The sequence below is a fragment of the Lithobates pipiens genome, unplaced genomic scaffold (genome assembly GCF_037356315.1).
Source record: "Lithobates pipiens isolate NorthernLeopardFrog02 unplaced genomic scaffold, aLitPip1_a1.2 Scaffold_35, whole genome shotgun sequence".
NCBI classification, from domain to species: domain Eukaryota; kingdom Metazoa; phylum Chordata; class Amphibia; order Anura; family Ranidae; genus Lithobates; species Lithobates pipiens.
The window spans coordinates 23,757,631-23,785,386 of NW_027507811.1; the positions used below are offsets into that span (position 1 = coordinate 23,757,631).

General features: G+C 44.5%; 2 protein-coding genes across 3 annotated transcripts in view; both read left to right on the plus strand.

Annotated features, from left to right (window-relative positions):
* The first annotated feature begins 301 nt into the window (after positions 1-301).
* The window catches only part of LOC143956203 (uncharacterized), a 94,360-nt gene continuing 66,905 nt past the window's right edge, over positions 302-27,756 (plus strand). Inside the window, exons 1-4 of one of the 2 annotated variants that reach the window (XM_077466364.1) lie at positions 302-533; positions 812-912; positions 1,038-1,208; positions 1,295-1,418. In XM_077466364.1, the coding sequence (XP_077322490.1) occupies positions 817-912; positions 1,038-1,208; positions 1,295-1,418 (391 nt within the window). In that variant the 5' untranslated portion in view covers positions 302-533; positions 812-816. Of the gene's footprint in view, positions 534-555; positions 700-811; positions 913-1,037; positions 1,209-1,294; positions 1,419-27,756 lie in introns of those variants that run through there. The other variant, XM_077466365.1, reaches the window with a different exon arrangement.
* LOC143955414 (uncharacterized) lies at positions 4,841-21,015 on the plus strand. Its single transcript, XM_077465465.1, has 5 exons — positions 4,841-4,932; positions 4,998-5,097; positions 12,507-12,638; positions 15,823-16,018; positions 19,284-21,015. The coding sequence occupies exons 1-5, from the start codon at positions 4,841-4,843 to the stop codon at positions 20,768-20,770; spliced, it is 2,007 nt and encodes a 668-aa protein (XP_077321591.1). The 3' UTR covers positions 20,771-21,015.

A 27,756-nucleotide genomic window follows, 5' to 3' on the forward strand; every position in this document is an offset into this window, starting at 1 on the left:
TGCAAAGAAGCTGCTTGCAGGACTTTTTTTGGCGCCCTGCCAGCGCAGCGCCTCAGTGTGAAAGCACTCTGGCTTTTACATTGGGATTGCAGTTGCAGCTTCTTTCAGGCGCTTTTTTTAACGCTAAAGCGCCTGAAAAACGCTCCAGCGTGAAAGGGATCTCGGTGTGAAAGCACTCGGGCTTTTACATTGGGATTGCAGTTGTAGCTTCTTTCAAGCGCTTTACAGGCGCTTTTTTTTAACGCTAAAGCACCTGAAAAACACCCGAAAAACGCCCCAGTGTGAAAGGGGTCTAAGACAAAAGAAGCCAAGCCCTTGCAAAACATTGAAGGCTGCAGGTTCACTACTCTACATAAGGTGGCAGTCTCAATTCTGCCCATCGCACTGTACAGACAGGAAGTTGTATCCACAAGAGCAGGAAATACTCGCACATCTAAACAGGAAGTGATGTCAGGTATAGACAGGAAGTTCCGGGTGAAAGAAGGTCGGGAGGAAGTAGAGAAGAGACATTGCTGGAACTGGCAGCAGAGGAGGTAATAAGATATTATTTTATATTCACACCCAGTAAGTAACCCTCCCGTCATGTCCGTCCTCTTCCTCCATAGTTACTGTGATGTCTCTTTTATCTTGTCTAAAAGCCATTTATCCAACTGTCCACCCAGAGGCTCTGGTTTATAGACCAGATACATCAAAAAATAGGTAAAAATCACAACATGATCTAGAAAAAATGGACAACACTGTGGGAGCATATTATCCATCCAAGTACAATACAGATAATTATCAGTTTATTACCCGTCTACTGTCCGTATAGATCACATGACCACCCCAGTGAGGATGGCCAAAGACCAAAGTCAAATAACTGAGCAGATACTGGACCTCACCCTGGAGATCATCTACCTGCTGACCGGAGAGGTGAGGAGGATTCTGGGGGGGTCACATGACATCACTCTTATCTCTAATAATCAAAAAACAGACCTGACTGTTAAGGAGGATTCTGGAAGTTTTGTGGCAATAACGATCAGTGTCTTTTTACGCAGGTTCATGAAGTGCAGAAGAAGACAGCTGGAGAGCGATGGACACCCAGCAGCCAACATCTTGGATCATCTCTCATCACAGTCCCTCTACTTCATTCGCAGATTCCTGACACAAAGAACTTCGAGAAGATCCTAGAAGTCACCCAGAAGATCATTGAGCTGCTGACAGGAGAGGTGAGCGGTGCCGGGAATTCTGGGACATTATCCAGTAACAGACAAGGGATGTGTCTGGATGGTGACTGTATCATTGTGTGTGTCAGGTTCCTATAAGGTGTCAGGATGTCACTGTCTATTTCTCCATGGAGGAGTGGGAGTATTTAGAAGGACACAAGGATCTCTACAAGGACGTCATGATGGAGAATCAGCCACCCCTCACATCACCGGGTAAGAGGAGACTTTATTGTAAAGGAGAGAGCAGTACGGAGGGTCCACCTAGATCCCCCATCATCTGATAAACACATAGAAACAATGTATTCAGTCAGTGTGTTTTTCCTACAGATGGATCCAGTAATGGGAACCCACCAGAGAGATGTCCCTATTCCCGGGACTCCACATCGGAAGATCACACCATCCTCCACCATCATCAGGTAGGTGGGACTTACTACCTAGATCTGAAAACTCTAAAACTGTATGAGATTATACTTATTTTTATGATCTTCTGTTATTAGTATTCACATATTAAAGAATATTTTTATGTCATTTTGTGAGTGTAGGGAAAGGCAACGGTCAATGTAAAAGCGGAGGTTAAAAAGGAACAACAGGATGTGATGGGTGATCAGAGGTCTACAGAGATGTTTAGGATGGTGATGGAAGCTAAGGAAGAGGAACCTTCTCTAGGTAAATAATAGGCAATAATTATGGGAAGGGTTATTGTTATCTTCATTCAGTGGATGGATATAAGTTATGCAGATCAAACATGACAGAGAATCGCCAGTTCTTTCACATCATCGGGTACACCGAGGATCAGCCATACTTGGAAGAGCAGCAAACTAGACATGCCAGTTTAATTAAAGCTAAACTCCAGCCTTACCTTCAGTTTTCCACAGGCTCCTCTTCTGTACAGAATGAAACACTTTAAGATCAGGCCTTCTTCTGACAATTTTTGTTTGTGAGCTAGAAATTACTTAGAACCCCAAACATTATATATTTGTATTATTTAGCAGAGACCCTAAAGCACTGGATATCACCTCCTGTCCTCAGGGCCCACTAACAGGACAGGTTTTACGTATTTCCTTGGGGAGATGCAGACCAGAATACTGCAATCACCGAGCAGCAAATGATATCACCTGTGATGTATTTCAGTTATCTTGCAAACCTGGCCTGTAATGCAGGCCATACATGGTCGAATTTCGAACAAATTTTCTTTTCAAAACCATAAAGTTCGTTTTTTTTTTTTTTTGTTGTGATCTGATTGATTTTCGAAATTTGGCCGACCAAGCCTTCAATTTCACTGCATGTTGCTACAGAAAATAATTTTTCGTGGCCGGGAATCTTCTTTTCTCTCTGTAAATTCTTTTCCTATTACATTTATCGCACGATTCTCCCATCATTGATTAGAAAATCGTTTGTTTTTCAAAAAATTTCCAACATATCCGATTCCTCAAATTTGATTGTCGCACGAAAATCGGCTGTTGCTGCAGCCCACTAATGGTGCAAAATTCATATGAAAAATCTTAGATACGATTTTCGAAAGAAAATTCTTTCGAAATTCTAACCGTGTATGGCCGGCATTAGTGGGCCCTGAGGATAGGGTTGATGACCACTGCCCCAGAGAATGGCGGTCGTAATTTTTTATTTTTAGTTCACACGATATTTCCACAGTACATTTATTGGGGAAAAAATACATTTTAATGAATCTTAATGCGGAAAATACAATAAATAACCCAATTTCTTGGTAATGTATAAAAAATGATGTTACGCCGAGTAAATAGTGACCAAACATGTCACACTTTGAAATTGCGCACACTGGTGGAATGGCGACAAACTACGATACTTAAAAATCTCCATAGGCGATGCTTAAAATATTTTTACAGGTTCCCGGTTTAGAGTTACTAAGGAGGTCTAGAGCTAGAATTATTGCTCTCTCTCTATAACCTCACATATGTGGTGCGAACACCGTTTACATAATGTGTGTGCGACCTACGTATGTGTTCGCTTCTGAGCGCGAGCACGGGAGAGCTTTACATTTTTTATTTATTTATTTATTTTTAAATGTACATTGTCCTTTTTAATTTTCTTTTTTTTTTTTATCACTTTTATTGCTATGATAAGAAGTGTAAACATCCCTTGTGATAACAATAAAGTATGACAGGTCCTCTTTATTTAGACATCTGGGGTCTTTAAGACCCCAGATCTCTCCTCTACTTTTGAAACGCATCAGATCAAAAAAAGAAAACATTGATCTTATGCTTTCCAAAAAAGAAAAATAGTTTGCATCCACCCTAAACCAGAAGTGACGTCAAGACTTCGCTCCCGGCTTCCTAGATCATAGAAGTGAGGAGAGACGATCTGGTCTCTCTTCACCTCTATAGCCAACCACGCAAACAGCTGAATCGTTTCCCGGGCCAGTGACTGGGAGATACACAGAGATTAAACTAATCCTCCTACATAAGTTGTATCTGTTTATCCAGGAGCCTTCTCTTCTCTACAGCTGTTCAAAGTCCAGAATTTATACAGCTTGTCTGGGCTTTCAGAAAGCAGGGGGCGGAAAGCTGAAGACACACACTGCAGAGCTCAGAGAGAGCCGATTGGAGGGAAGGGACACACCCCCTCCCCCTTCACACAGAAACAGAGCTGAGGCTATCAATGTGTTGGAGCTTCCCCAAGGCTTTTAACATTAATTTTAAAACATTGTTTCCAACAGGTGGACAAGATGTTGAGGAAACCTTGTGGAGATGTCCTCCTGACTGTAAATTTGTTGATGACGCCCTTGCGGAATATTTCCCAGGAGCAAACCCCATCACTCCAAATATACACAGCAGACTTGGCCATCCAGATAAGTCAAAAAGTCCCTTCAATCTTATTCAATCAGAAATTATTCTCCCAAATCTCCACCCGAAATTTCAAAAGGTGGATCTTCATGGATCAACTTGGTCTTCAGCGCCATCTAATTCTGAGAGATCTTCCGATAATCCACACACTGTTCCACCAAATGATGAGAGATTTCCGTGTTCTAAATGCAATAAAAAGTTTAGGAGGAAGACGCACCTTCTTAGGCACCTGCGTCATCACACCGACGTGCGGCCCTTTTTATGTTCGGTGTGCGGGAAGTGTTTTAAGGAGAAAATCATCCTTCATACCCACCTGAAGACCCACACGGACGATAAGCCTTACACTTGTGCAGAGTGCGGCAAACGTTTTAAGCGGAAGGACGCCCTCGTTGTGCACCAGCGAACCCACACGGGTGGAGTGTTGTACACGTGCACGGTGTGCGGAAAGTGTTATACCCGGAAGGACACTCTCCAGGCACACCAGAGAACTCACTCGAGCGAAAGGCCGTATACATGTACAGTGTGCGGGAAGGGTTTCACGCGGAAAGGAACCCTCACTGGTCACCAGCAAATCCACACGGGCGAGCAGCCGTTTTCTTGTGCAGAGTGCGGGAAAAGTTTCACACATAAATTTCGCCTTAAGCAACACCTGCAGTTTCACATTGACGAGAGTTCCCATTCGTGCCTCGGAGTGCGCACAGTCCTTCAAAACAAGTTTTGAGCTGGGGGTTCATGGGAGGGTTCACACCGGCGAGAGACCCTTTTCCTGTTCCCAGTGGGGCAGATCCTTCTTGCACAAGAAACACCTCCATACTCATGAAGCTGCTCACGGGTGAGAAGCCATTTTTGTGCTTGAAGTGCGGGAAATGTTTCACACATCGAACCAATCTAATTCAGCACCTGCAAAGGCACGCCCACTGACAACAGGGACTTGAGTCTTTTTTACAAGTTGACTTGTTTTATCCATATCCAGGAGGAGGATCTACCGCCGTACCCAACCAGGGCAAAAGTGCGCCCCCTCTTGGGTGGAAGATCTTATCCTTTATGCACCCCCAACTGCTAAAGCTCCTAAGGTGACCATCTCTTCTACCTACCCCTTGGCCCAACCATGAACATCTGTATGATAAAGATAAGGCACTAACTCAAAGCCATAAGCTTAACCAAGGAAAGTGGGGGCTACTTCATGGCACCAGTCATGGGAAACTTTGGGTGGAGTTTGGTTCCGCTTTAAGAATTAGGAATACAGCAATGTGAGGTTTGGTGCAGGGATTTCAATTTAAGAGTTTGATTTAAGTGGAAATCAAAATATTAGAGAAACCCTAAAAATTTTTATTAAAACAAATTGTGTAAGTGCTAACACCATCTCCTAGTATTGGGTCACCGATATAAGACAGTGGTCTCCAAACTGCGGCCCTTTGCTTGCCTTTATCCAGCCCTTGCGGCATTATTCCTGCCACTGACACCAACAATGGGGCATAATTCCTGCCACGGACACCAACAATGGGGCATAATTCCTGCTACTGACACCAACAATGGGGCATAATTCCTGCTACTGACACCAACAATGGGGCATAATTCCTGCCACTGACACCAACAATGGGGCATTATTCATGCCACTGACACCAACAATGGCTCATAATTACTGACACCAACAATGGCTCATAATTCCTGCCAGTGACACCAACAATGGCTCATAATTAATGACACGAACAATGGCTCATAATTCCTGCCAGTGACGCCAACAATGGGACATAATTCCTGCCACTGACACCAACAATGGGGCATTATTCCTGCCACTGACACCAACAATGGCTCAGAATTCCTGCCACTGACGCCAACAGTGGCTGATAATTCCTGCCACTTACACCAACAATGGGGCACCATTCTTGCCACGGACACCAACGATGAGGCATAATTCCTTCCACTGGCAACAAAAATGGGGCACTTTTCCACCCATTGACACCAACTATTTCTCCCCCTAATACCAAAGCATACTCCCACTGGTCACAGTCTGGCCCTCCTAAAGTCTGAAGGACCATAAACTGGCCCTTTCTTGAGAAAGTTTGGAGACCCCTGATCTAAGAGTTTGCGTTCCTCTTTCTTTTCCAATGTTTTTTACTGAAATCAAATCAATTTGTCAGATAACAAGGGTTCTCAATGATACAAGTTTCGTGTCAACAGCAGTGCCACAATAGTGGGTCTCAGTGTGACTGGATCATTATATAACTATTCTAAAACAAAGGTACTAACCCTGTCCATTCCTGTCCCATAAACAAAGCGATGGGTCATGAGATGCCTAGAACTCGTCGATCGATAAAACTGTTCCCTGTATACCTAACGATAGTATTATTAATATTTATAACAAGCCAAGGCTATTCTTGTATGACTCCGAAAAGCCTTGCAAAAAAAAGGGAAGACAGAACAGTGAAATTCCCCGAAGAGGGACTATCGTTTGGTGGAACCGGATTTCCCAGCTTAAAGTCATAGTAGAAAACGTAGTTATCAAGAATACGCTGGGCTTAATGTACTCAACCACGTGGGAACCCAAATAAGGGGGCAGAGTAAAAGTTTGTAGGGATGAAAGAAGAGAAAAAGAGGAAGAGAAGGAAAAAAAAAAAGGGGGTGTGCGATCGATCTCCATGCTCCAGACTACTGACCTCTCCCCCCGCCCTTCACGGTGACTGGAGATATCTAATCCAAGGGTTCCAAACCCTTTCAAACTTATTTTGTTGGTCACGAAGAATACTAGTTAATTTTTCATTTATCATGATATTCATTTTTTTTTTTTGCTAAATTTATCAGAGGGGTTTTCCATGCTCGCGCTATGGTGATCTTAGCTGCCAAAAAGATAAAAAAAGATGAGGGACCTGAGGTATCTGGGCAGTTCACTCAAAAAAGATCAGAAAATAAGGCTGTCTTAACATTTTTAGGTACATTCACTCCAATCCTCGAATTAACAGGGCCGTTTTTAAGGCAGGGCAAAAGGGGCAGCTGCCCTGGGCCCTGTCATTGTTGTGGGGCCCAAAGCAGCTGCCTCATACTTGCCAACTATCCCAGTTTAAATTTCCTTGTCTCTTGCTGTGTCCTGATATCTCAGTGTGAAGTGCTGCTACTAATGCTGCCCAGCTCTGCCCTATTGTTGTGTACAGATGACTCACCTGCAGACCCTGTGTTTACATGTAAATAACCAGCATTCATATGTAAATAGCAGCAGCATTCATATGTAAATAGCTGCATAGACATGTAAATAAAGGCGGCATCCATATGTATAGCATGACCCCTGGAGTGAGGAGATTATGTGCTGTAACCTAGCAACGAATCAGTGAGCAGTATTACTGTACAGTAATCTCAACAAGCAGAAATCATGTGCTGTAACCTCTAGCAACTAATCAGTGAGCTGTAATGTGTGCTGTAACCTCTAGAAACCAGACAGTGAGAGGTACACTGTAACCTCTGGCAACCAATCGCAATAGCTGCCTGATCTGATTCCGTAAACTGATTTTGAGCCTAGCTGCTATTTATTGTATGTCTCAGAGCAGGTGGAAAGCAAAACTGCATGGGGGGAGGCCCCAAGAAAAGTTTTTTGCCCAGGGTCCAATCAATATTAAAGACGGCCCTGCAAATAAACCAAGTTAAAAATTCTTATCCAAAATCTTTTGACATTCGGGCATGTCCACCAGGTGTGGAGCATTGTGCCCTCTTGACCACACCCCCTGAAACGCGTTCCTCTTCCCAAGATGAAATCTCTGGGGAGGCTTTGGTCAGTGGGGCGATCGTATGACACTGGGAGGAGCTTTGCATGACAAAGGTAAGCGCTGTGCTATCACTTAGACTCTGAAGGGTTCCAACCATCCCTGTGCTGAGTTCCTGGGTCTGTACATTTGCTGTGTCCATTATGAGGCGTTCCCACCATCCCTGTGCTGAGTTCCCAGGTCTGTACACCTGCTGTGCCCATTATGAGGTTTCCACAATCCCTGTGCTGAGTTCCCAGGTCTGTACATTTGCTGTGTCCATTATGAGGAGTTCCCACCATCCCTGTGCTGAGTTCCCAGGTCTGTACACCTGATGTGCCCATTATAAGGGGTTCCCACAATCCCTGTGCTAAGTTCCCGGGTCTATACATTTGCTGTGTCCATTATGAGGGGTTCCCACCATCCTTATGCTGAGTTTCTGGGTCTCTACACCTGTCGTGCCCATTATGAAGGGTTCATTTTGTTTATTGAAAATCTTACAAACAACAACTTATATACAATAAAACCATAATAAATAAATAAAACATATTTACAAAATAATTGAATATAACTATACAAACCAGAAAGAACAAGAACAAAATAAACGGTGCAAACTAAATTGCGCACAACATAATCCCTACGAGAGAGCCAGAATAAGGAACATCACTGTCACCATGTATGTAGCCTTTTATCAAAAATATATTTGATATGAAAATCTAGGGAAGTGAAAGAAGAATACAAAGAAAAGCCGCACACGCCGAGATCAACAGGCAGCAGCTACAGAGTCCTGATATTCCTTCCTGCCCTTATCCAGGCCTCCTGCTGCCACCTGTCTTTCTCAAGACCCCAAATCTTCCCAACCTCTACCAGAATGCCCTGCATCACCACCTCGACCGGGAGGATTTTACACCGTAAGGATACCTGACACCGTGCACTCCACGTGAAATAACGGACTACTAGACTAACTAAAAAAAGTGTTTCTAAACCATAATCCCGACCAGTCTGGAATGCCCCATACACCCACTCTGCATAACTCATATGGGGGAGGAAGGGTATACTCAGAGCCCTCCCCACCCTCTTGTACACCTCTATATTAAAAGGGCACTAAAGTAGAAAGTGATCCATGAACTCCACCACTCCTCCACACTCCACTCTTGGGGAGCCCTGATCACGCATGGAAAGAAACTTCAAGTTGCCCTTCACATATATAGTTTTCCATGAAAGGCAAGCCAAGCCTGATCCCTAAACTTAATTGGGATTCTCTCCAAATGAATCAATCACAATCCCACCCCTGAAACCAGGCTTGGGCAATCCCTTAAGGCCAGTGGCTCGTAAAAAGCAGAGCTCATAATCCACGTCTCAAGAAGTTTCCTTGGAAGAGATCCGACTTCTCCTGCTGTTACTTGCCACTGCCGAAACATTTTCAAACACAGGGCAACTTAAGCCGGGAGCTTATCATGCTTGACCCTCAGGCTTTTCAACAGCCCACCATTTTCCCAGTCTCGCAGAAAGGGCCTAAACCAGGACTGGAAAATACCAACCCACCTAGGCGGTCTCTCTGCCAATGTTACCAAGATTATATCAGAGAGAAAAAGACGACAGTGTCGATCATCCCTAGACCACCCTCCCGCCTAGGAAGGTAACTCACTTTCTTTTTGACAAGGTTTATTTTGTTCCCCCATAACAGCTGGAAGGAACAACTATAGACCCTGGCATATCTGATCAGCCCCTAACCTGTCCACCTTTTAGAGGCGATTCAGTTCGCATTGTGCGCTATATAAGTATTTCATTCATTCATTCATTCAGGAGATCCCTGAAAATGTACTTATTCAGGGAAGCCTATCCCACACCCACCTAACAACTGTCCCCGAGCCACCCCCCATCAAATCATTCCCCACATCTATTACCCTTTGTACCACCACCCCCTCCTATTCGAATGTAAGCTCTACAAGCAGGGCCCTCCTGTACCTTCTGTATTGAACTGGACTGTAATTGTTCTGTCCCCCTCTACATACATAATCATGTATTATAATAATAATAAAAGTATAGAGAGAAACTGGCAAAACGCAAACAAAATTGACATACAGAAAAATTGGAATCAGGTAAGCCTTGATCAGATCAACCTTTTCCCTCAAGGAAAGCCGCCAACCTTTTCAGCTTGCCACCTTGGCATCGGCATTCTCCAGCTTGTTCACCCACTTTGCATGACCATAGTCGCCTGGGCCAAATTCAATGCCTAGAACTCAAATTTTTTGTTGAGGCATCATCCGGAAGAACAAAGCTCTCACCTTCCACGCCCATCCAGATAGATTCACACTTGTCCTGGTTGACCTTTGAACCCGATGCCTCTGTATACTGCCTTATCACTGACCTTCTGCGCCTCCCCAGTCCCAGAGACAAAAACAGAAACATCAGTATAGGCCACAACCGTTCAAAGAAAGCCCACCAGCGATGCCCAAAGGTACCCCACAAAATGGCCCATTCTCTAGCCTTCTAATGAACGGGTCAATTGAAACGCATATAGCAGAGGACTCAATGGACACCTCTGACGCACACCTGAGCCGACCACAAAGGGCTGGCCAACCCAACCATTAACCAGAGGAAAGCTTTCAGCCCCTTTGTACAAAATCTTGAGCCAATCAATGAAACCCCCTTCCAGGCCATATTTGCCAAGAAAGAGCCATAAGTACTCATGATTAACCCGATCAAAGGCCTTAGCCTGATCCAATGTCAGCAAAAATTTACCCCAACCAACAGCCCTACAACGCTCCAAGGCCTCCCAGACAAATAACTACTACTGAGAAAGTGCTTCTACCCTGGACCGAGCAGTGCTGGTGGTGGGATAACAAACTGCCTGCCACTGGTGATAATCGCCAGAAAAAAATCTTTGCCAGTATCTTTCTATCGACATTAAGACTAATGGGGCGCCAATTCCCAATCATTGAAGGATCTTTCCCCTTTGACAGAAGGATCACTACAGATTGCCTCATGGAGGGAGGGAGAGAACCCTCATACACACAGCCATTAAAAACCTCTGCAAGGTAGGGAGACGGGATCATAAAATATTTATAAAATATGGTTGTCAAACCTTCTGGCCCTGGTGTTTTCTTAATGAGTAGTTTATCAATAGCCTGTATTACCACATCTGCAGTGATTCCATCCATCAGATTCATCAAAGGACCATTACTCTCCAGACCTGGTGTAGAATCCAAAAAAGTCAACATCCTTGTCCGATTAAGGTTCCTTCAACTCTTCTGGGAAGGCCGTCCGCAAGGTTTAGGAGGGTGTCTATGGGAATGTTTGACCATTCTTCCAGAAGCGCATTTGTGAGGTCATCCCACCCAGGGATGCCAAACCTGCCCCAGAAAGCTGCCAGATGGCAACAGATTTGTGTGTGACTATCTTGGTCATTTGTAGAGCCACAGCCCGGTCTGAATAATGTGTCCAGGTTTCAGTCTGCCTGAAACCCGGACACAGGATTCAAATCCTGGACTGTCTGAGTAAATCCTAGACAGGTGGCAACCCTAGGACAGGTACTGATGTTGGACGAAAAGGCCTGACTCCCAGTCTTCCTTCTAATTCATCCCTAAAGTATTCTATCGGGGTTGAGGTCAGGACTCTGTGAGGCCAGTCAGGTTCCTCCACCCCAAAATTGCCCATCCATGTCTTTATGGACCTTCCTTTGTGCACTGGTGCGCAGTCATGTTGGAACAGGAAGGGGCCATCCCCAAACTCTTCCCACAAAGTTGGGAGCATGAAATTGTTCAAAATGTCCAAAATTGGTGTGCTGACACCTCAAGAGTTCCCTTCACTGGAAATAAGGGACAAGCCCAACCCCTGAAAAACAACCCCACACCATAATCCCCCCTCCACCAAATGATTTGGACCAGTGCACAAAGCAGGGTCCATGAAGACATGGATGAATGAATGAATGAAATACTTATATAGCGCACAATGCGAACTGAATCGCCTCTAGGCGCTGGATGATTGAGTTTAGGGTGGAGGAACTTGACTGGTCTGCACAGAGCCCTGACTTCAACCTGATAGAACACCTTTGGGATGAATTAGAGCGCAGACTGCGAGCCAGGCCTTCTCGTCTAACATCAGTGCCTGACCTCACAAATGCACTTCTGGAAGAATGGTCAAACATTCCCATAGACACACTCCTAAACCTTGTGGACGGCCTTCCCAGAAGAGTTGAAGCTGTTATAGCTGCAAAGGGTGGACCAATGGTGTAGTGGTTAGCACTCTCACCTAGCAGTAAAAAGGGGTCGCTGGTTCAAATCCCAACCACAACACTACCTGCCTGGAGTTTGCATGTTCTCCCTGTGCGGGTTTCCTTCGGGTACTCCGGTTTCCTCCCACATTCCAAAGACAAGCAAGTAGGTTAATTGGCTTCTGTCCAAAATTGGCCCTAATATATGAATGGGGACCTTGGATTGTGGACTCCTTGAGGGTAAGGACCGGTGTCAGTGTGCAATGTACAGGGATAGGGACAATTGTAGACACTCACTCAGGTTGAACTGGATGGACTGGTGCTTTTATTCAACCTTACTAACTATGTAACTCAATATTGAACCCTACAGACTAAGCCTGGGATGCCATTAAAGTTCATGTATGTGTAAAGGCAGGTGTCCCAATACTTTTGCTAATATAGTGTGTATATACACAGTATATTCTATCATAAGAAAAATTTAGGAGCCAGACAACTGATAAAATTTGAGGGATGCAGTTCCTCTTTTCCCCATAAGGTGGCAATTTCACTTCTGCTCAGTGGAACGCATAGACAGGAAGTGATGTCAGGTACAAACAGGAAGTTCCGGGTGAGAGGTGCATTGGAGGAAATTAGAGGGGAGACATTGCTGAAAATGGCAGCAGAGGAGGTAATAAGATATTATTTTTTATTTACACTCCCTAAGGCAGCCCATACGTTATTCTTTTTTTTTCAATTTTCCGTTCAACCAAAGGTTTGAACGGAAGAAAAAAAAAGATTTCTTTCCCCTGTCCTCCACTCGATGTGGATGGGGGAAACCTCCCGCTAAGTTCTTCTATTCTGACTGTGGGGAGATTCCCCCACCATAGCTGGCGGCACTGACTGATTGGGAAAAACCCTGAAAGGCTCATTGTACAGATGCCGATCGATAGATGGACTTCTGTTCAACCAGCCTGACAATACACGGATCCAAATTCAGCTGGTCCTTGCTTAACCGGACCAAAATTTTGATCCTTGTTTGGTGGGCTTACAGTGAGGGGAAAAAGTATTTGATCCCCCTGCTGATTTTGTACGTCTGCCCACTGACAAAGAAATGATCGGTCTATAATTTTAATGGGCAGTTTATTTTAACAGTGTGAGAGAGAATAACAACAAAAATATCCAGAAAAACACATTTCAAAAAAAGTTATAAATTGATTTTTTATGCTGGTGTTCTCTAATACAGGCATCTGCAGGAGTTAGTGGGTGTTGTGTGCCTCCAGCACAATATACACCTGTATCTACCCTTTATTGCTGGTGTTCTCTAATACAGGCATCTGCAGGAGTTAAAGTGGGTGTTGTATGCCTCCAACACAGCACAGTATACACCTGTATCTACCCTTTTTTGCTGGTGTTCTCCAATACAGGCATCTGCAGAAGTTAGTGGGTGTTGTGTGCCTCCAGCACAGCACAGTATACACCTGTATCTACCTTTTATTGCTGGTGTTCTCCAATACAGGCATCTGCAGGAGTTAGTGGGTGTTGTGTGCCTCCAGCACAGCACAGTATACACCTGTATCTACCCTTTATTGCTGGTGTTCTCTAATACAGGCATCTGCAGAAGTTAGTGGGTGTTGTGTGCCTTCAGCACAGTATACACCTGTATCTACCCTTTATTGCTGGTGTTCTCTAATACAGGCACCTGCAGGCGTTAAAGTGGGTGTTGTGTGCCTCCAGCACAGTATACACCTAAAGATACCCCTTATTGCTGGTGTTGTCTGTTGCATAGCTTGCATTTTAGCCTTTAAAATTAGCACTTTTGATTTCGAACGTTCGAGTCCCATAGACTTTAATAGGGTTCTAATGTTCGTACAAATTTTTGGTCCGTTCGAAGGTTCTGGTGCGAACCGAACCGGGGGGTGTTCGGCTCATCCCTAATTAGGAGCACTCTCTTAAAGGGAGTGCTCCTAATCTCAGATTGTTACCTGTATAAAATGACTCCTGTCCACAGAAGCAATCAATCAGATTCCAATCTCTCCACCATGGTTAAGACCAAAGAGCTGTCCAAGGATGTCAGGGACACGATTGTAGATCTGCACAAGGCTGGAATGGGCTACTAGACCATCGCCAAGCAGCTTGGTGAGAGGGTGACAACAGCTGGTACGATTCTTCACAAATGGAAGAAACACAAAATAACTGTCAATTTTCCTTGGTCTGAGGCTCCATGCAAGATCTCACCTTGTGGAGTTTTAGTGATCACGGGAACGGTGAGGAATCAGCCCAGAACTACACGGGAGAATCTTGTCAATGATCTCAAGGCGGCTGGGACCATAGTCACCAAGAAAACAATTAGTAACACACTACGCCATGAAGGACTGAAATCCTGCAGCACCCGCAAGGTCCCCCTGCTCAAGAAAGCACATGTACAAGTCCATCTAAAGTTTTTGCTAATGAACATCTGAATGATTCAGAGGAGAACTGGGTGAATGTGTTGTGGTCAGATGAGACCAAAATCGAGCTCTTTGGCATCAACTCAACTTGCCGTGTTTGGAGGAGGAGGAATGCTGCCTGTGACCCCAAGAGCACCATCCCCACCGTCAAACATGGAGGTGGAAATATGCTTTGGGGGGTGTTTTTCTGCTAAGGGGACAGGACAACTTCACCGCATCACAGGGACGATGGACCATGAGGCCATGTACCGATGGGGCCATGTAACTTTTTTGAAATGCTTTTTTCTGGATATTTTTGTTGTTATTCTGTCTCTCACTTAAAATAAACTGACCGTTAAAATTATAAAAAACAAATATGGTTGCGCTCTATACCTTTAACCTTATAAACGTGATGATTAGTGATCAATATATGATAACTTAATATTATTTAAATACAACTTAAAAAAAGTCCCACAAATAAATAGTAAGTGTTTAGTGATGCTACATAGAGATTCCAATGACAGTCAGTCAGACTTCCAATCGACCAATCTCTAACAAATAGTGAGGATATCGGCTTGTGATCAGTGCCAAGAAATCAATGTGACTTTGCTTGCAGACCCACCACCATAAGAAGTGTGCGCTTACCAGCTGCACAGACAAGTAATGCCTGTGGCTAACACCCAGCCAGGGCCTTTTCTTCAGTGGAGTTCCGATATTGGTCCAGTCACTGCATCTGTGGGGGGATCTTCTCGTCTGGACTTCAACAGACCAAATCCTCCGCTGGTATCTTGTATGCAACTCAATGCATGGTGATGCAAACGTGGCTCACACAGGACAGTCGTAGTTTTAGAGGAGTAAATTGGTGCTTTAGAGGATCGTAGTTTGATGTCCTGTGTCCAGCGGAGGATTTGGTCTGTTGAAGTCCGGACCAGAAGATCCCCCCCACAGATGCTGTGACTGGACCAATATCGGAACTCCACTGAGGAAAAGGCCCTGGCTGGGTGTTAGCCACAGGCATTACTTGTCTGTGCAGCTGGTAAGCGCAGGATACTGATGCCTTGACTCTATATGCTTTGTAGTACATTACATACTCCTGACCCCTGGATTGAATACATTAAGGCGTATGTGCATATTCCTGAGCTCTGCACTTTATACTTTGTGCTGTAAATAATAGACTACTGAAACCAGTCCTCTATACACTATTTGGTATATTGCACAGTTCTCACCCCAGTACCGAATGTACTATGTTGTACATTAAGCTTCAAAACTCTTCTCTGTAAATGCTATGTTATATTTTACATACTCCTAAACTTTGCACTCTGTACCCTGTGCTGTATGTTGCATACTCCTAACACCTTCGCTCTGTATGATAGGCTATGGCATACTACTGACCATCCTGTTTACTGTCCTTGCTGGTTGATAAGTAGTTTCTAACTGTTGGTTTAGGCTGAGGACATGATGGACATAAAAGTGGAAGTCAAAGAGGAAGAAGAAGAAACATTTATCAGCGGTGATCAGCGGCCTACAGAAGAAGAAGAAGAAGAGGAGGATGATGATGAAGAGGAGGATGATGATGAGGAGGAGGAGGAGGTGGTAAAGTTGATCATTAAAGATGAGGAGCCTTCTCTAGATATCAGCACTGGTGAGTCCTGGATGACATGGATGATAAATGTTGGTCCAGCAACGTAGAGAAACAAATGATTCCTCTATATCAGGGATATGCAATTAACGGAACTCCAGCTGTTGCAGAACTACAAATCCCATGAGGCATAGCAAGACGCTGACAGCCACAAGCATGACACCCAGAAGCATTATGGAACTTGTAGTTTTGCAACAGCTGGAGGTCCGCTAATTGCATATCCCTGCTCTGTATAGATCTTTATATCTCTAGAGGGGTCACCAGCAGGAAGAAATAGATCCTGATCCTCTATATATATCTTTAGTTATCACTAGAGGGGTCACCAGCAGGAGGAAGTAGGTCCTGATCCTCTATATATATATCTTTAGTTATCACTAGAGGGGTCATCAGCAGGAGGAAGAAGGTCCTGATCCTCTATACAGTGCCTTGCGAAAGTATTCGGCCCCCTTGAACTTTTCAACCTTTTGCCACATTTCAGGCTTCAAACATAAAGATATAACATTTTTATTTTTTGTGAAGAATCACCAACAAGTGCGACACAATTGTGAAGTGGAACGAAATCTATTGGATTTTTGAAACTTTTTTAACTAATAAAAAAATGAAAAGTGGGGCGTGCAAAATTATTCGGCCCCCTTGCGTTAATACTTTGTAGAGCCACCTTTTGCTGTGATTACAGCTGCAAGTCGCTTGGGATATGTCTCTATCAGTTTTGCACATCGAGAGACAGAAATTCTTGCCCATTCTTCCTTGCAAAACAGCTCGAGCTCAGTGAGGTTGGATGGAGAGCATTTGTGAACAGCAGTTTTCAGCTCTTTCCACAGATTCTCGATTGGATTCAGGTCTGGACTTTGACTTGGCCATTCTAACACCTGGATACGTTTATTTGTGAACCATTCCTTTGTAGATTTTGCTGTATGTTTGGGATCATTGTCTTGTTGGAAGATAAATCTCTGTCCCAGTTTCAGGTCTTTTGCAGACTCCAACAGGTTTTCATCCAGAATGGTCCTGTATTTGGCTGCATCCATCTTCCCCTAAATTTTAACCATCTTCCCTGTCCCTGCTGAAGAAAAGCAGGCCCAAACCATGATGCTGCCACCACCATGTTTGACAGTGGGGATGGTGTGTTGAGGGTGATGAGCTGTGTTGCTTTTACGCCAAACATATCGTTTTGCATTGTGGGCAAAAAGTTCGATTTTGGTTTCATCTGACCAGAGCACCTTCTTCCACATGTTTGGTGTGTCTCCCAGGTGGCTTGTGGCAAACTTTAGACGAGACTTTTTATGGATATCTTTGAGAAATGGCTTTCTTCTTGCCACTCTTCCATAAAGGCCAGATTTGTGCAGTGTACGACTGATTATTGTCCTATGGACAGACTCTCCCACCTCAGCTGTAGTTCTCTGCAGTTCATCCAGAGTGATCATGGACCTCTTGGCTGCATCTCTGATCAGTCTTCTCCTTGTCTGAGCTGAAAGTTTAGAGGGACGGCCAGGTCTTGGTAGATTTGCAGTGGTCTGATACTCCTTCCATTTCAAAATGATCGCTTGCACAGTGCTCCTTGGGATGTTTAAAGCTTGGGAAATCTTTTTGTGTCCACAACAGTATTATGGACCTGCCTGGTGTGTTCCTTGGTCTTCATGATGCTCTCTGCGCTTTCAACAGAACCCTGAGACTATCACAGAGCAGGTGCATTTATACAGAGACTTGATTACACACAGGTGGATTCTATTTATCACCATCAGTCATTTAGGACAACATTGGATCATTCAGAGATCCTCACTGTGTGAGTTTGCTGCACTGAAAGTAAAGGGGCCGAATAATTTTGCACGCACCACTTTTCAGTTTTTTATTTGCTAAAAAAGTTTAAAATATCCAATAGATTTCATTCCACTTCACAATTGTGTCCCACTTGTTGGTGATTCTTCACAAAAAATAAAAATTTTATATCTTTATGTTTGAAGCCTGAAATGTGGCAAAAGGTTGAAAAGTTCAAGGGGGCCGAATACTTTCGGAAGGCACTGTCTATATATACATATCTTTAGTTATCACTAGAGGGAAAACACAAAAGGGGGCAGACAAGGCTGAAAGGTAACCAGCCTTAGGGACTTTTTACGGTATCAAGTTGGACAAATTTACCATGTTTAATAATGGCAAATATATAAATTAATTTTATTGTTTAAAAAACAGATAAGGTTAAAAAACATACACCAAGAAACAGACGTTTTACAGCATATATATAGTGAGATCATATAAGTATAGTCAAACACTACCACAACAGAGCTTCCTCAGGAGTTTTGTGGTGTAGCTTCTTTTATAACTTGCCGTAGCAAAAAACTAATGAAGAAAGACATTATAATTAGATTACATTTTGGTGTATTTTACAGAATACATAATAATAGAAGGATGCAATTCCCAGCAAAGGGCCAAGAGCTCCGTCCGGTTTGGTACGGCAAGTTATAAAATAAGCTACACCACAAAACTCCTGAGGAAGCTCTGTTTTTGGAGCGAAACATGTAGAGAGTGTGGTAGTGTTTGACTATACTTATATGATCTCACTATATATATGCTGTAAAACATCTGTTTCTTGGTGTATGTTTTTTAACCTCATCTGTTTTTTAAACAGTAAAATTAATTTATATATTTTCCATTATTAAACATGGTAAATGTGTCCAACTTGATACAGTAAAAAGTCCCTAAGGCTGGTTACCTTTCAGCCTTGTCTGTCACCTTTTGTGCTTTGCTATATAAATTTGGGATGTTGGTATGTGAAGTTTTGATCTTTTTCACCTTGGGCTCTGTTTGCTTATCACTAGAGGGGTCATCAGCAGAAGAAAGAAGGTCCTGATTCCTCTATATAGATCTTTATATCACTAGAGGGGTCACCAGCAGGAGGAAGAAGGTACTGATTCCTCTATGTAGATCTTTATATCACTAGAGGGATCACCAGTAGGAGGAAGGAGGTCCTTATTCCTCTATATAGATCTTTATATCACTAGAGGGGTCACCAGCAGGAGGAAGAAGGTACTGATTCCTCTATGTAGATCTTTATATCACTAGAGGGATCACCAGCAGAAGAAAGAAGGTCCTGATTCCTCTATATAGATCTTTATATCACTAGAGGGGTCACCAGCAGGAGGAAGAAGGTCCTGATTCCTTTATATAGATCTTTATATCACTAGAGGGGTCACCAGCAGGAGGAAGGAGGTCCTGATTTGAAAATATGAAAAAGTACATTGCTTTGAATACTAATTTGAAAAATTATTTCCAACAGATGGACAGTGTGTCTCGAATACTTCAGAGGGCCGGCAGGACTTATCTTCGGATTATAAATCTGAAGGTAGTTCCAAATCTCAGTATTCTCAAGACGCGAAGCCTGCTACTCCAAATGTACAGGAAAAACCTTATCATGTTAACAGATCAACAGGTCCCTCTAAAAGTGAGAAGTCTTCTGGAAAATTCCATTCTTCTACCCAAAATATCCATCTGGGAAAACCTTCTAAACCACATACTGTTCAAGACAGCGATAAGATATTTTCCTGTTCTGAGTGTGATAAATATTTCACAAGGAAAGCACATCTCATCAGACATCAGAATAATCACTCCGGAGTGCGACCCTTTCCCTGTCTGGAGTGCGGGAAATCTTTCAGGGACAAATCAAGCCTTGTCCTACACCAGAGGGTCCACAAGGACGAGAGACCTTTTCCGTGCTCAGAGTGCGGTCAGAGCTTTAAATGGAAATCTTATCTCATGACGCATCTCAAAGCCCACAGGGGTGAGACTCCTTTTTCGTGTTCCGAGTGCGGTAAGTGTTTCAAAGAAAAAAGAGCCCTCATAATACACCAGAGAGTCCACACGGGGGAAATGCCATATTCTTGTACGGTGTGCGGGAAGAGTTATACTCGGAAAGATACTCTGATCACACACCAGCGCACCCACACAGGTGAAATGCCGTATACTTGTACAGAGTGCGGTAAGGGTTTCACGCGGAAACAAACACTCCTCAAACACCATCGAACTCACACAGGGGAGCGCCCGTATACCTGTCCAGAGTGCGGCAAATGCTTCACCCAGAAATTCTGCCTTGACCAACATCGGAAAATCCACATAGACAAAAAGGCCTTCTGCTTGCAGAGCGACCGATCCTTGACAACAGATTTTGAGCTTCAGGCACAACGGAATATTCCCAACAGCAAGAAACTCTTCATGTGCTCAGAGTGTGATTATGTATTTATAACCAAGGCGCAACTCCTTATACATCGGAGGGTTCACACTGGAGAGAAGCCCTTTTCCTGCTTGGAGTGCGGAAAATGTTTTTCACAGAAAGGAAGCCTCAACACCCATTTGAAATGTCACACCGGCGAGAAGCCCTTCACCTGTTCGGAGTGCGGGAGGTGTTTCATACAGAAGGGGCAGCTCCTTACGCACCAGAGAAGGCACACGGCAGAGCGGCCTTATGCCTGCTCGGAGTGCGACAAGGCGTTCAAAGTGAAATACGAACTCCTTCAACACCAGAGGTTCCACACCGGGGAGAAGATCTTCTCCTGTGGTCGGTGCGGGAAATGCTTCATCAAGAAGTCACAACTTATTGTACACGAGCGGGGTCACACTGGCGAGAGGCCCTTTTCATGTTCCCATTGCGGGAAAAGTTTTGCGCAAAAAGGTCACCTCAATAATCACATGAAAGTGCACACTGAAGAGAAGTCACTTTCCTGCCCTGAGGGGACGGTTAGCACCGAAAGTGGATCTAATTCAACATGAAAGAACCCAAGCCTGCTGGAGATGACGACAAAAGTATGGTGGCGTTTTGTAGGACTTATTGCCCTATCCTAAGGGCAGTTGGGGGTATTAAAGGTGACTCATAATATAATACAATCCTTTGCATCCCACAATATTATACAGTCCCTAGTCCCTTCTCCGTGACTCATTCTGCAGAATATGTAATCTGATCTCCCTACCCTTTAGTCCTGTTTTACTAATAAAGCTGAATAAGAGGTTAGAGAAAATGTTTGGTATCACTTGAAGCACACATCCTACTGACTATGGTAGATAAAAAAAAAATGTTTAACAACTGTGTTTCCTGTCAGACATGGCGGATCATAAAGCTCTCCAGAAAATAAATTAAGATATATATTCTTACGACCCCTTGCCTGACTGGCAGTGAAGATGAGAGGAGGTTTCCTGGTTGCGCCACACCTCACCCGGCTGTGTTGTAAGCAAATAAAAGCAGCCTCAGCTCAATCCATCGAAGCCATGCCTTCAACGCGTTTCGTCCCACCCCTGTGGCTTAATCATGGATGTTACAACACAGCCATGTGAGGTGCGCAGCAGTGGAAAACCTCCTCTGATCTTCACTGCATGCCTTGCGTCTGTACAAACCCATCCCCATCCTGCACCCTCACTAACCAGTACTATCCATCCTACAGGACTCTGCCAGCCTGAGCAAGGGCCCCTAAGCGCAAACCTAGGACCCTTTGTCTGGTTGTTACATAAATACCATTCCTCGTAATGTGCCCATGAGTGAGGGCAGAAATATCGAACATTGGTCATGGACCATTGAAGGAGTCATGGTAGGTCTTCTGGAAGATAAAGTATAACATATTTGTCAATATCCAAGCATACAATGCTTTGAAAAATATTCATACCCCTTAACATTTTTCACATTTTGTCATGTTACAACCAAAAATGTATTTTATTGAGATTTTATGTGATAGACCAACACAAAGTGGCACATAATTCTGAAGTGGAAGGAAAATGGTAAATGGTTTTACAAATAAAATATGTGAAAAGTGTGGGGGGTACATTTGTATGGCGCCCCCCGGAGTCAATACTTTGTAGAACCACCTTTTACAGCAATTACAGCTGCAAGTCTTTTTGGGGACGTCTCTACCAGCTTTGCACATCTAGAGAGGGACATTTTTGACCATTCTTCTTTGCAAAATACTTCAAGCTCTGTCAGATTGGATGGAGATTGCCTGTGAACAGCAATTTTCAAGTCTTGCCACAGATTATCAATTGGATTTAGGTCTGGACTTTGACTGAGCCATTCTAACACATGAATATGCTTTGATATAAACCATTGCATTGCAGCTCTGGCTGTATGTTTAGGGTCGTTGTCCGGCTGGAAGGTGAACCTCCGCCCCAGTCTCAAGTCTTTTGCAGGCTCTAACAGGATTTCTTTTTAGATTGCCCTGTATTTGGCTCCATCCATCTTCCCCTCAACTCTGACTAGCTTCCCTGTCCCTGCTGAAGTAAAGCATTCCTGCAACATGATGCTGCCACCACCATGTTTCACGGTGGGGATGAAGTGTTCAGTGCGATGTGCAGTGTTAGTTTTCCACCACACATAGCATTTTGCTTTTAGGCCAAAAAGTTCAATTTTGTTCTCATCTGACCAGAGCACCTTTTTCCACATGGCTTCTCGCAAACTGCAAACAGTTATTAGTTTTTAGGGATTTGAAAGTGGACAAAGTAGGAGAAAGTCAGACAGATTGGGGTAGAGCATTCCAGAAGATGGGAGAGATTCTGGAGAAGTCCCAGAGGCGAGCATGGGATGAGGTTACAAGGAGCTAGAGAGCAGGAGAACGATTAGGTTGGTATTTTGAGACTAGATTAGTGATGTAGCTGAGGGCCGAGTTGCGGGTGGCTTTTGTGAGTTATTGTTAATATCTTGAATTGAATTAATTGGTTGAATGGCAGCCAACGGAGGGATTGGCAGAAAGGTGTAGCAGACGCCAAGCAGTTTGTAAGGTGGACGAGCCTGGCAGAAACATTCATGATGGACTGAAGGGGGATAGACTATTTAGAGGTAAGCCAGTGAGGAGGGAGTTGCAGTAATCAAGGCGAGAGCTGACCAGGGAGTGGATTAGAAGCTTTGTGGTGACATTGGATAGGAAGGGGCAGATCTTGGAGATGTTGCGTTGGTTGAGGCGGCAAATTTTGCATAGCGATTGGATGTCGGGCCGAAAAGTTAGTTTAGGATTACGCCTACAGTAGGACCTTGGCATGGGGGGGGGGGGGGGGGTTGAGCTGTTGATTTTGATAGACGAAGTGGCACGTGGGGGAGGAAATATCATGAGCTCGGTTTTGGATAGGTTGAGTTTGAGGAAGTGATGTGACATCCTGACTGATATGTCTGTTAGTAAGTTGGTGATGTGTGAGGAGACAGATGGAGAGAGCCTGGGGGGGGGTGGAGAGATAGTCATGGGTGTCACCCGCGTAGAGATTATATTGAAAGCAATGGGAGGCAATCAACTGACCCAGGAAGGTGGTGTAGATTGCTTTATGGAGGGATCTGGGATATATAAGATGCCTCTGCACTTCAAAATATTCAAAACGTATTAAAATATCAGCATTCTTGAATACTGTGGATGTTTTAAAACTGGTGCTGTTGGCTGTCAAGTAAACCAGACGTGACGTTGTGACGTCGCTTTCGGGTTACTACATTGGAGACCCAATCAAAGCTGATTCTGGCTTCGTTCGTGTCTCCGGCCAGCCGGCGGGTGTGGCGGCTATTGGCTCTGGGTCTCCCGGTGGGTTGGGAGAGCCCAGGTGAGCCACGGAAGGGTGCTTAGCTGCATCAGTTGTTATTACAAGAAAGCCAACTGTTGGCTCTAAAAAAACGGTACTGGGGTGATGCCTGCAACTGCATATCATCCCGGTACAGCCACTTGTAACAGAATGACATACAGGTGTGGCAACAGCCTAAAATATCTGCATTGAACAAAATGGCTCTAATTGCAAAGTTTTTTGATAATTATGACATTCCCAGCACTTGCATGTAAAACTAGGCCACCAACCCATCCCCTTCCCCCTCTCTTCCTGTGAAGACAGTGTACATGGCTGCTTGTATGCAGATATGTTAGAGAGATAAGGCATATAAGTGTGAAACCGCAAATGTTCCTTGCTAACTGTAGTGGGTGGGGGAGGGGACAGTGAAGGGTTAATGTAAAGTGAGTGGTGGAGGGGTAAGGATGATGAACTTGGAGTGCAGAGAAAGGGCACACAGAGAGGAATCATACGGATGTGAGGGGTGTATATTGAGTGAATTCGGTACACTATAATGGGGTCAGCTCATAATATGATACATCCAGGGGGACTCCGCAGAATCATAGGATGAAGATAGGGGGCAGCAACAAAGGGTAAGTGACCCCATACAGCACAATCAGCCCCGAGTCCCAATACAGTAACCTGGCACAGCAAGGGTCAACCACTAGAAACACAGGGTGGCAATATGGAACATCAAAGGGACAAGTCCAGAGACACTGGTTCCAGTTTGGGGAACAGCAAGGGCACAGCCAGGGAGACCAACATTGGGTGATCCACAGAGTGACGATCATGTGGAATCTTCCTGGAAGGGGATCGCTGGGTCCTGGTACAGGTGGTGGTCCGCGTGACCTGGACACAGTGTCAGGTACACCAGGCAGCACACAGCTGGGAGGAGGAGGAGGGCAGAGTGGCCCCAGGAGGATGCGTCAGGGTCAAAGCGAGCAGGAGGGGAGGTTCTGGAGGCCTTCAGCTTCGGACCCACACCGGTCCACAGACGGGGGAAGATGGGAAGTCTCCATGTCCAGACAGCCACTCACAGCAAATAAGAAGCTGCAAGTCCCCAGCAGAACACAACACAGAAGAACTGTAAGTCTTATCAGACCTTATCAGTACACAACAAGGCGAGCACCACAAATTCCAGCAGTTCTGATGACCTTCCAGTGAGACCCTGCAGCCATGAGTTCCTCCATGCTCATCACTGGAGTAAACTCTGAGTACTCTGACTCTGTTCAAGGTTTGTATATTGTTTGTAGAGTTCAGGAGACCCAACATTTTTTGGGTTCACTTGACAGAGGGAGATCCAGGCAGGGTCCTCCTGGAAGCAGATCGCTGGGTCCTGGTACAGGTGGTGTCCTGTGTGTCCTGGCCACAGTTTCAGGTACACCAGGCAGCACAAAGCTGAGAGGAGGATGGCAGAGTGGTTCCAGGAGGAGGCTATTGTGTCAAGGTGAGCAGGAGAAGTTCTGGAGGCCTTCAGCTTCAGACAAGCACAGGCCCACGGACAGGGGAAGATGGGGAGTCTCCATGTCCAGACAGCCGCTTGCAGCAAATAAAAAGCTACAAGTCCCCTGCAGGTCACAACACAGAAGAACTGTAAGTCTCAGCAGACCTTATCAGCACACAACAAGGAGGGCACCACAAATCCCAGCAGTTCTAGTCACCTTCCAGTAAGACCCTGCAGCCATGAGTTCCTCCATGCTCATCACTGGAGTAAACTCAAATGCCGCGTACACACGACCGGACTTTCCGGCAGAAAAGGTCCGCCGGGAATCATTTCATCAGATATTCCGATCATGTGTGGGCTTCATCTGACTTTTTTTTTCAAAAATTCTGATGGACCTAGAAATAGAACATGTTTTAAATCTTTCAGACGGAATCAATTCCTATTGGGAAAACCATTCGTCTGTATGCTATTCCGACGGACCAAAAATGACGCAAGGGCAGCTATTGGCTACTGGCTATTGAACTTCCTTTTTTTTAGTCCCATCATCCGTCATCGCGTTCTAAACGAATGGAATTGGTGTGATCGTGTGATCGTGTGTAGGCAAGTCCGTTTCAGCGGAACTCCGTCGGAAAGACCGTTAGAGTTTATTCTGACAGAAAAAACGGTTGTGTGTACGCGGCATTTGTACACTGACTAAGTTCAAGGCTGCTATATTGTTGGTGGAGTTCAGTATTCAGAGGCCTGAGGCCAAATTCCCGCTGCCGAGGTGTCTGGCCATATCCTGCTACAGGATCCCAGTTTAGTCTCCTAAAGATCCTCTGTGCCGACTTTACATACAGTGAGCAGTAGAGGGGACAGTGAAGGGTTAAAATACAGTAAATAGGAGGGAAAGGACATGGAAGGGTTAATGTAGATCACATGTAGAGGAGGAGGTATGAGTCCCTCACTGTCAGTGGGTGATGTTAGGTACTACAGAGGAGAAGAAGAGTGGGAATCTAGTCTACAGGAGGTAAAAGGGAGCTGCTGCCCTTTTTTTCCCCCATTAGCATACAGTAGTTGTTACAACACGAGGGCACCAACATGCAGTGGGTTGTGTTGGCATATCTCCTCAATGTCACCCCCCGTGGACAGGAAAGTCCCTGTATTGCAGCAGAAACGTGCTTTCGTCATATACCGCTTCTTCCCAGTCTGAATATAGACATCAGATAACTGCTAACAACCAGAAAACAAGACAATACTCGTTTGGTTGCTGAACATGGACTGAACTGATTTATTTGAGATGACACACAAATATATACAGCAGGCTGAAAATACAAACTATAACCAGAAACCTAATTAACATGAGCTAGTTATCTAATCATTTACCCAGACTTGGTGACTTGGTAACGTTTCAGGGTAGACTTGCCATCTCCTCACTCCCAACTTACAATACACATAAGTAGAAACACATCCCCCAATAGTTTTCTAGGAGACAAAGGCGTGTTAATGAGCACAATAAACTATTGGGTGAAAGACCAGGGATTTCCAGTTCTCATTAATCAGCATTCCTTTCACATACATCGGTTCACTGAGTCCCAAGCTGGCAGAGACCATTATGGCCTCCTTAATAATGTCCTTTTGCATTACATAACAGAATATCTTCCTAAATGCGTGTAGCTCCCTCAAATGCCAGGGCCCATAGTCAGAGGCTGGCATTCAGTCCCCTCCAAAAGCCTATGTCCCGGGTGAGTCTGTCACGCAAATGTATCTCATGTTGGTATATAACACCAGAGGTAGCACATAAATACCAAAGTGGGACATGGAGGCTCTGCTGGCATAGTTGCAACAATGTCGGAAATATGGCCCACATATGGTGGACATGTCCCAAAATTAAAAAAATACTGGAAAGAGGTGTTGCAGGGGATAAAGGAGATTACTAATATAGAGGTACCGGAGGAACCTTGGAGGTGTTTGTTTCATGGGGTGGAAATGTCAATAAAACAATATAAGAGGACATTGGTACCCCATCTGACGAACACAGCCAAAAGCCTAATTCCCTGACAGTGGCAAGAAGTGGAAAGCCCCACGATTGGAAGCTGGTGTAAAAAAATAAAACGATATATATAACCTGGAATATTTAATATATTGCGGAGAAGAGGAAATGGAAGGATTCGAAAACAAATGGAAAGTGTGGAACAAATCTAAGCAGACAAGGAGGTACGTAGAAATGTTGGGAGCAGAGGAAGGGGATAGACAGGGAGAAAGGGGAGATGAGAGGGAGTAAAGGAGGTATGTGAGAGGTTGGGGGGGGGGGGGTAGAAGGTCTTGGGGATTAGTAAATGTAAAATACTAATGTGTTGACATTTTTTTTTTTTATACAGTTGATATATTGAAAATGAATAAAGAGATGGAAAAAAAAATAGCCAACTCATCAAGCTCTCCAATCACATCACTTCCAGTTACTGTAAAGCATCACGAATTGGAGATTTTGACATGTTGCTGTTTTGACCCAACATTGTTAGTCCGCCCAATACTAACCAACCACATGGCCGCCCCCAAGGCGGCAACAATTTTGTCATCCTTGATCTGTCAAAACAGCAAACTCTTCGTGTACCGGAGTGTATACGCTGCTGGTGTTGTGTCAAAACAGCAACGCGTCCAAATCTCCAATTACTGATGCCTTACAGTAATGTGAGGTCATTGAAGATCTCGACGAATTGGCTATTTTGACAGAACACCGATGTTCCGTCAGATTTGGTGACGGAAATTACTTTAC

Bases quoted from the DNA above. Each gene is read 5' to 3' on its own strand.
- LOC143955414 (XM_077465465.1), top strand. From the start codon at position 4,841: ATGAAGCTGCTCACGGGTGAGAAGCCATTTTTGTGCTTGAAGTGCGGG. The intron at 12,639-15,822 runs GTAATAAGATAT...CTGTTGGTTTAG, and splicing joins TGAAAATGGCAGCAGAGGAG to GCTGAGGACATGATGGACAT. The intron at 16,019-19,283 runs GTGAGTCCTGGA...TATTTCCAACAG, and splicing joins TTCTCTAGATATCAGCACTG to ATGGACAGTGTGTCTCGAAT.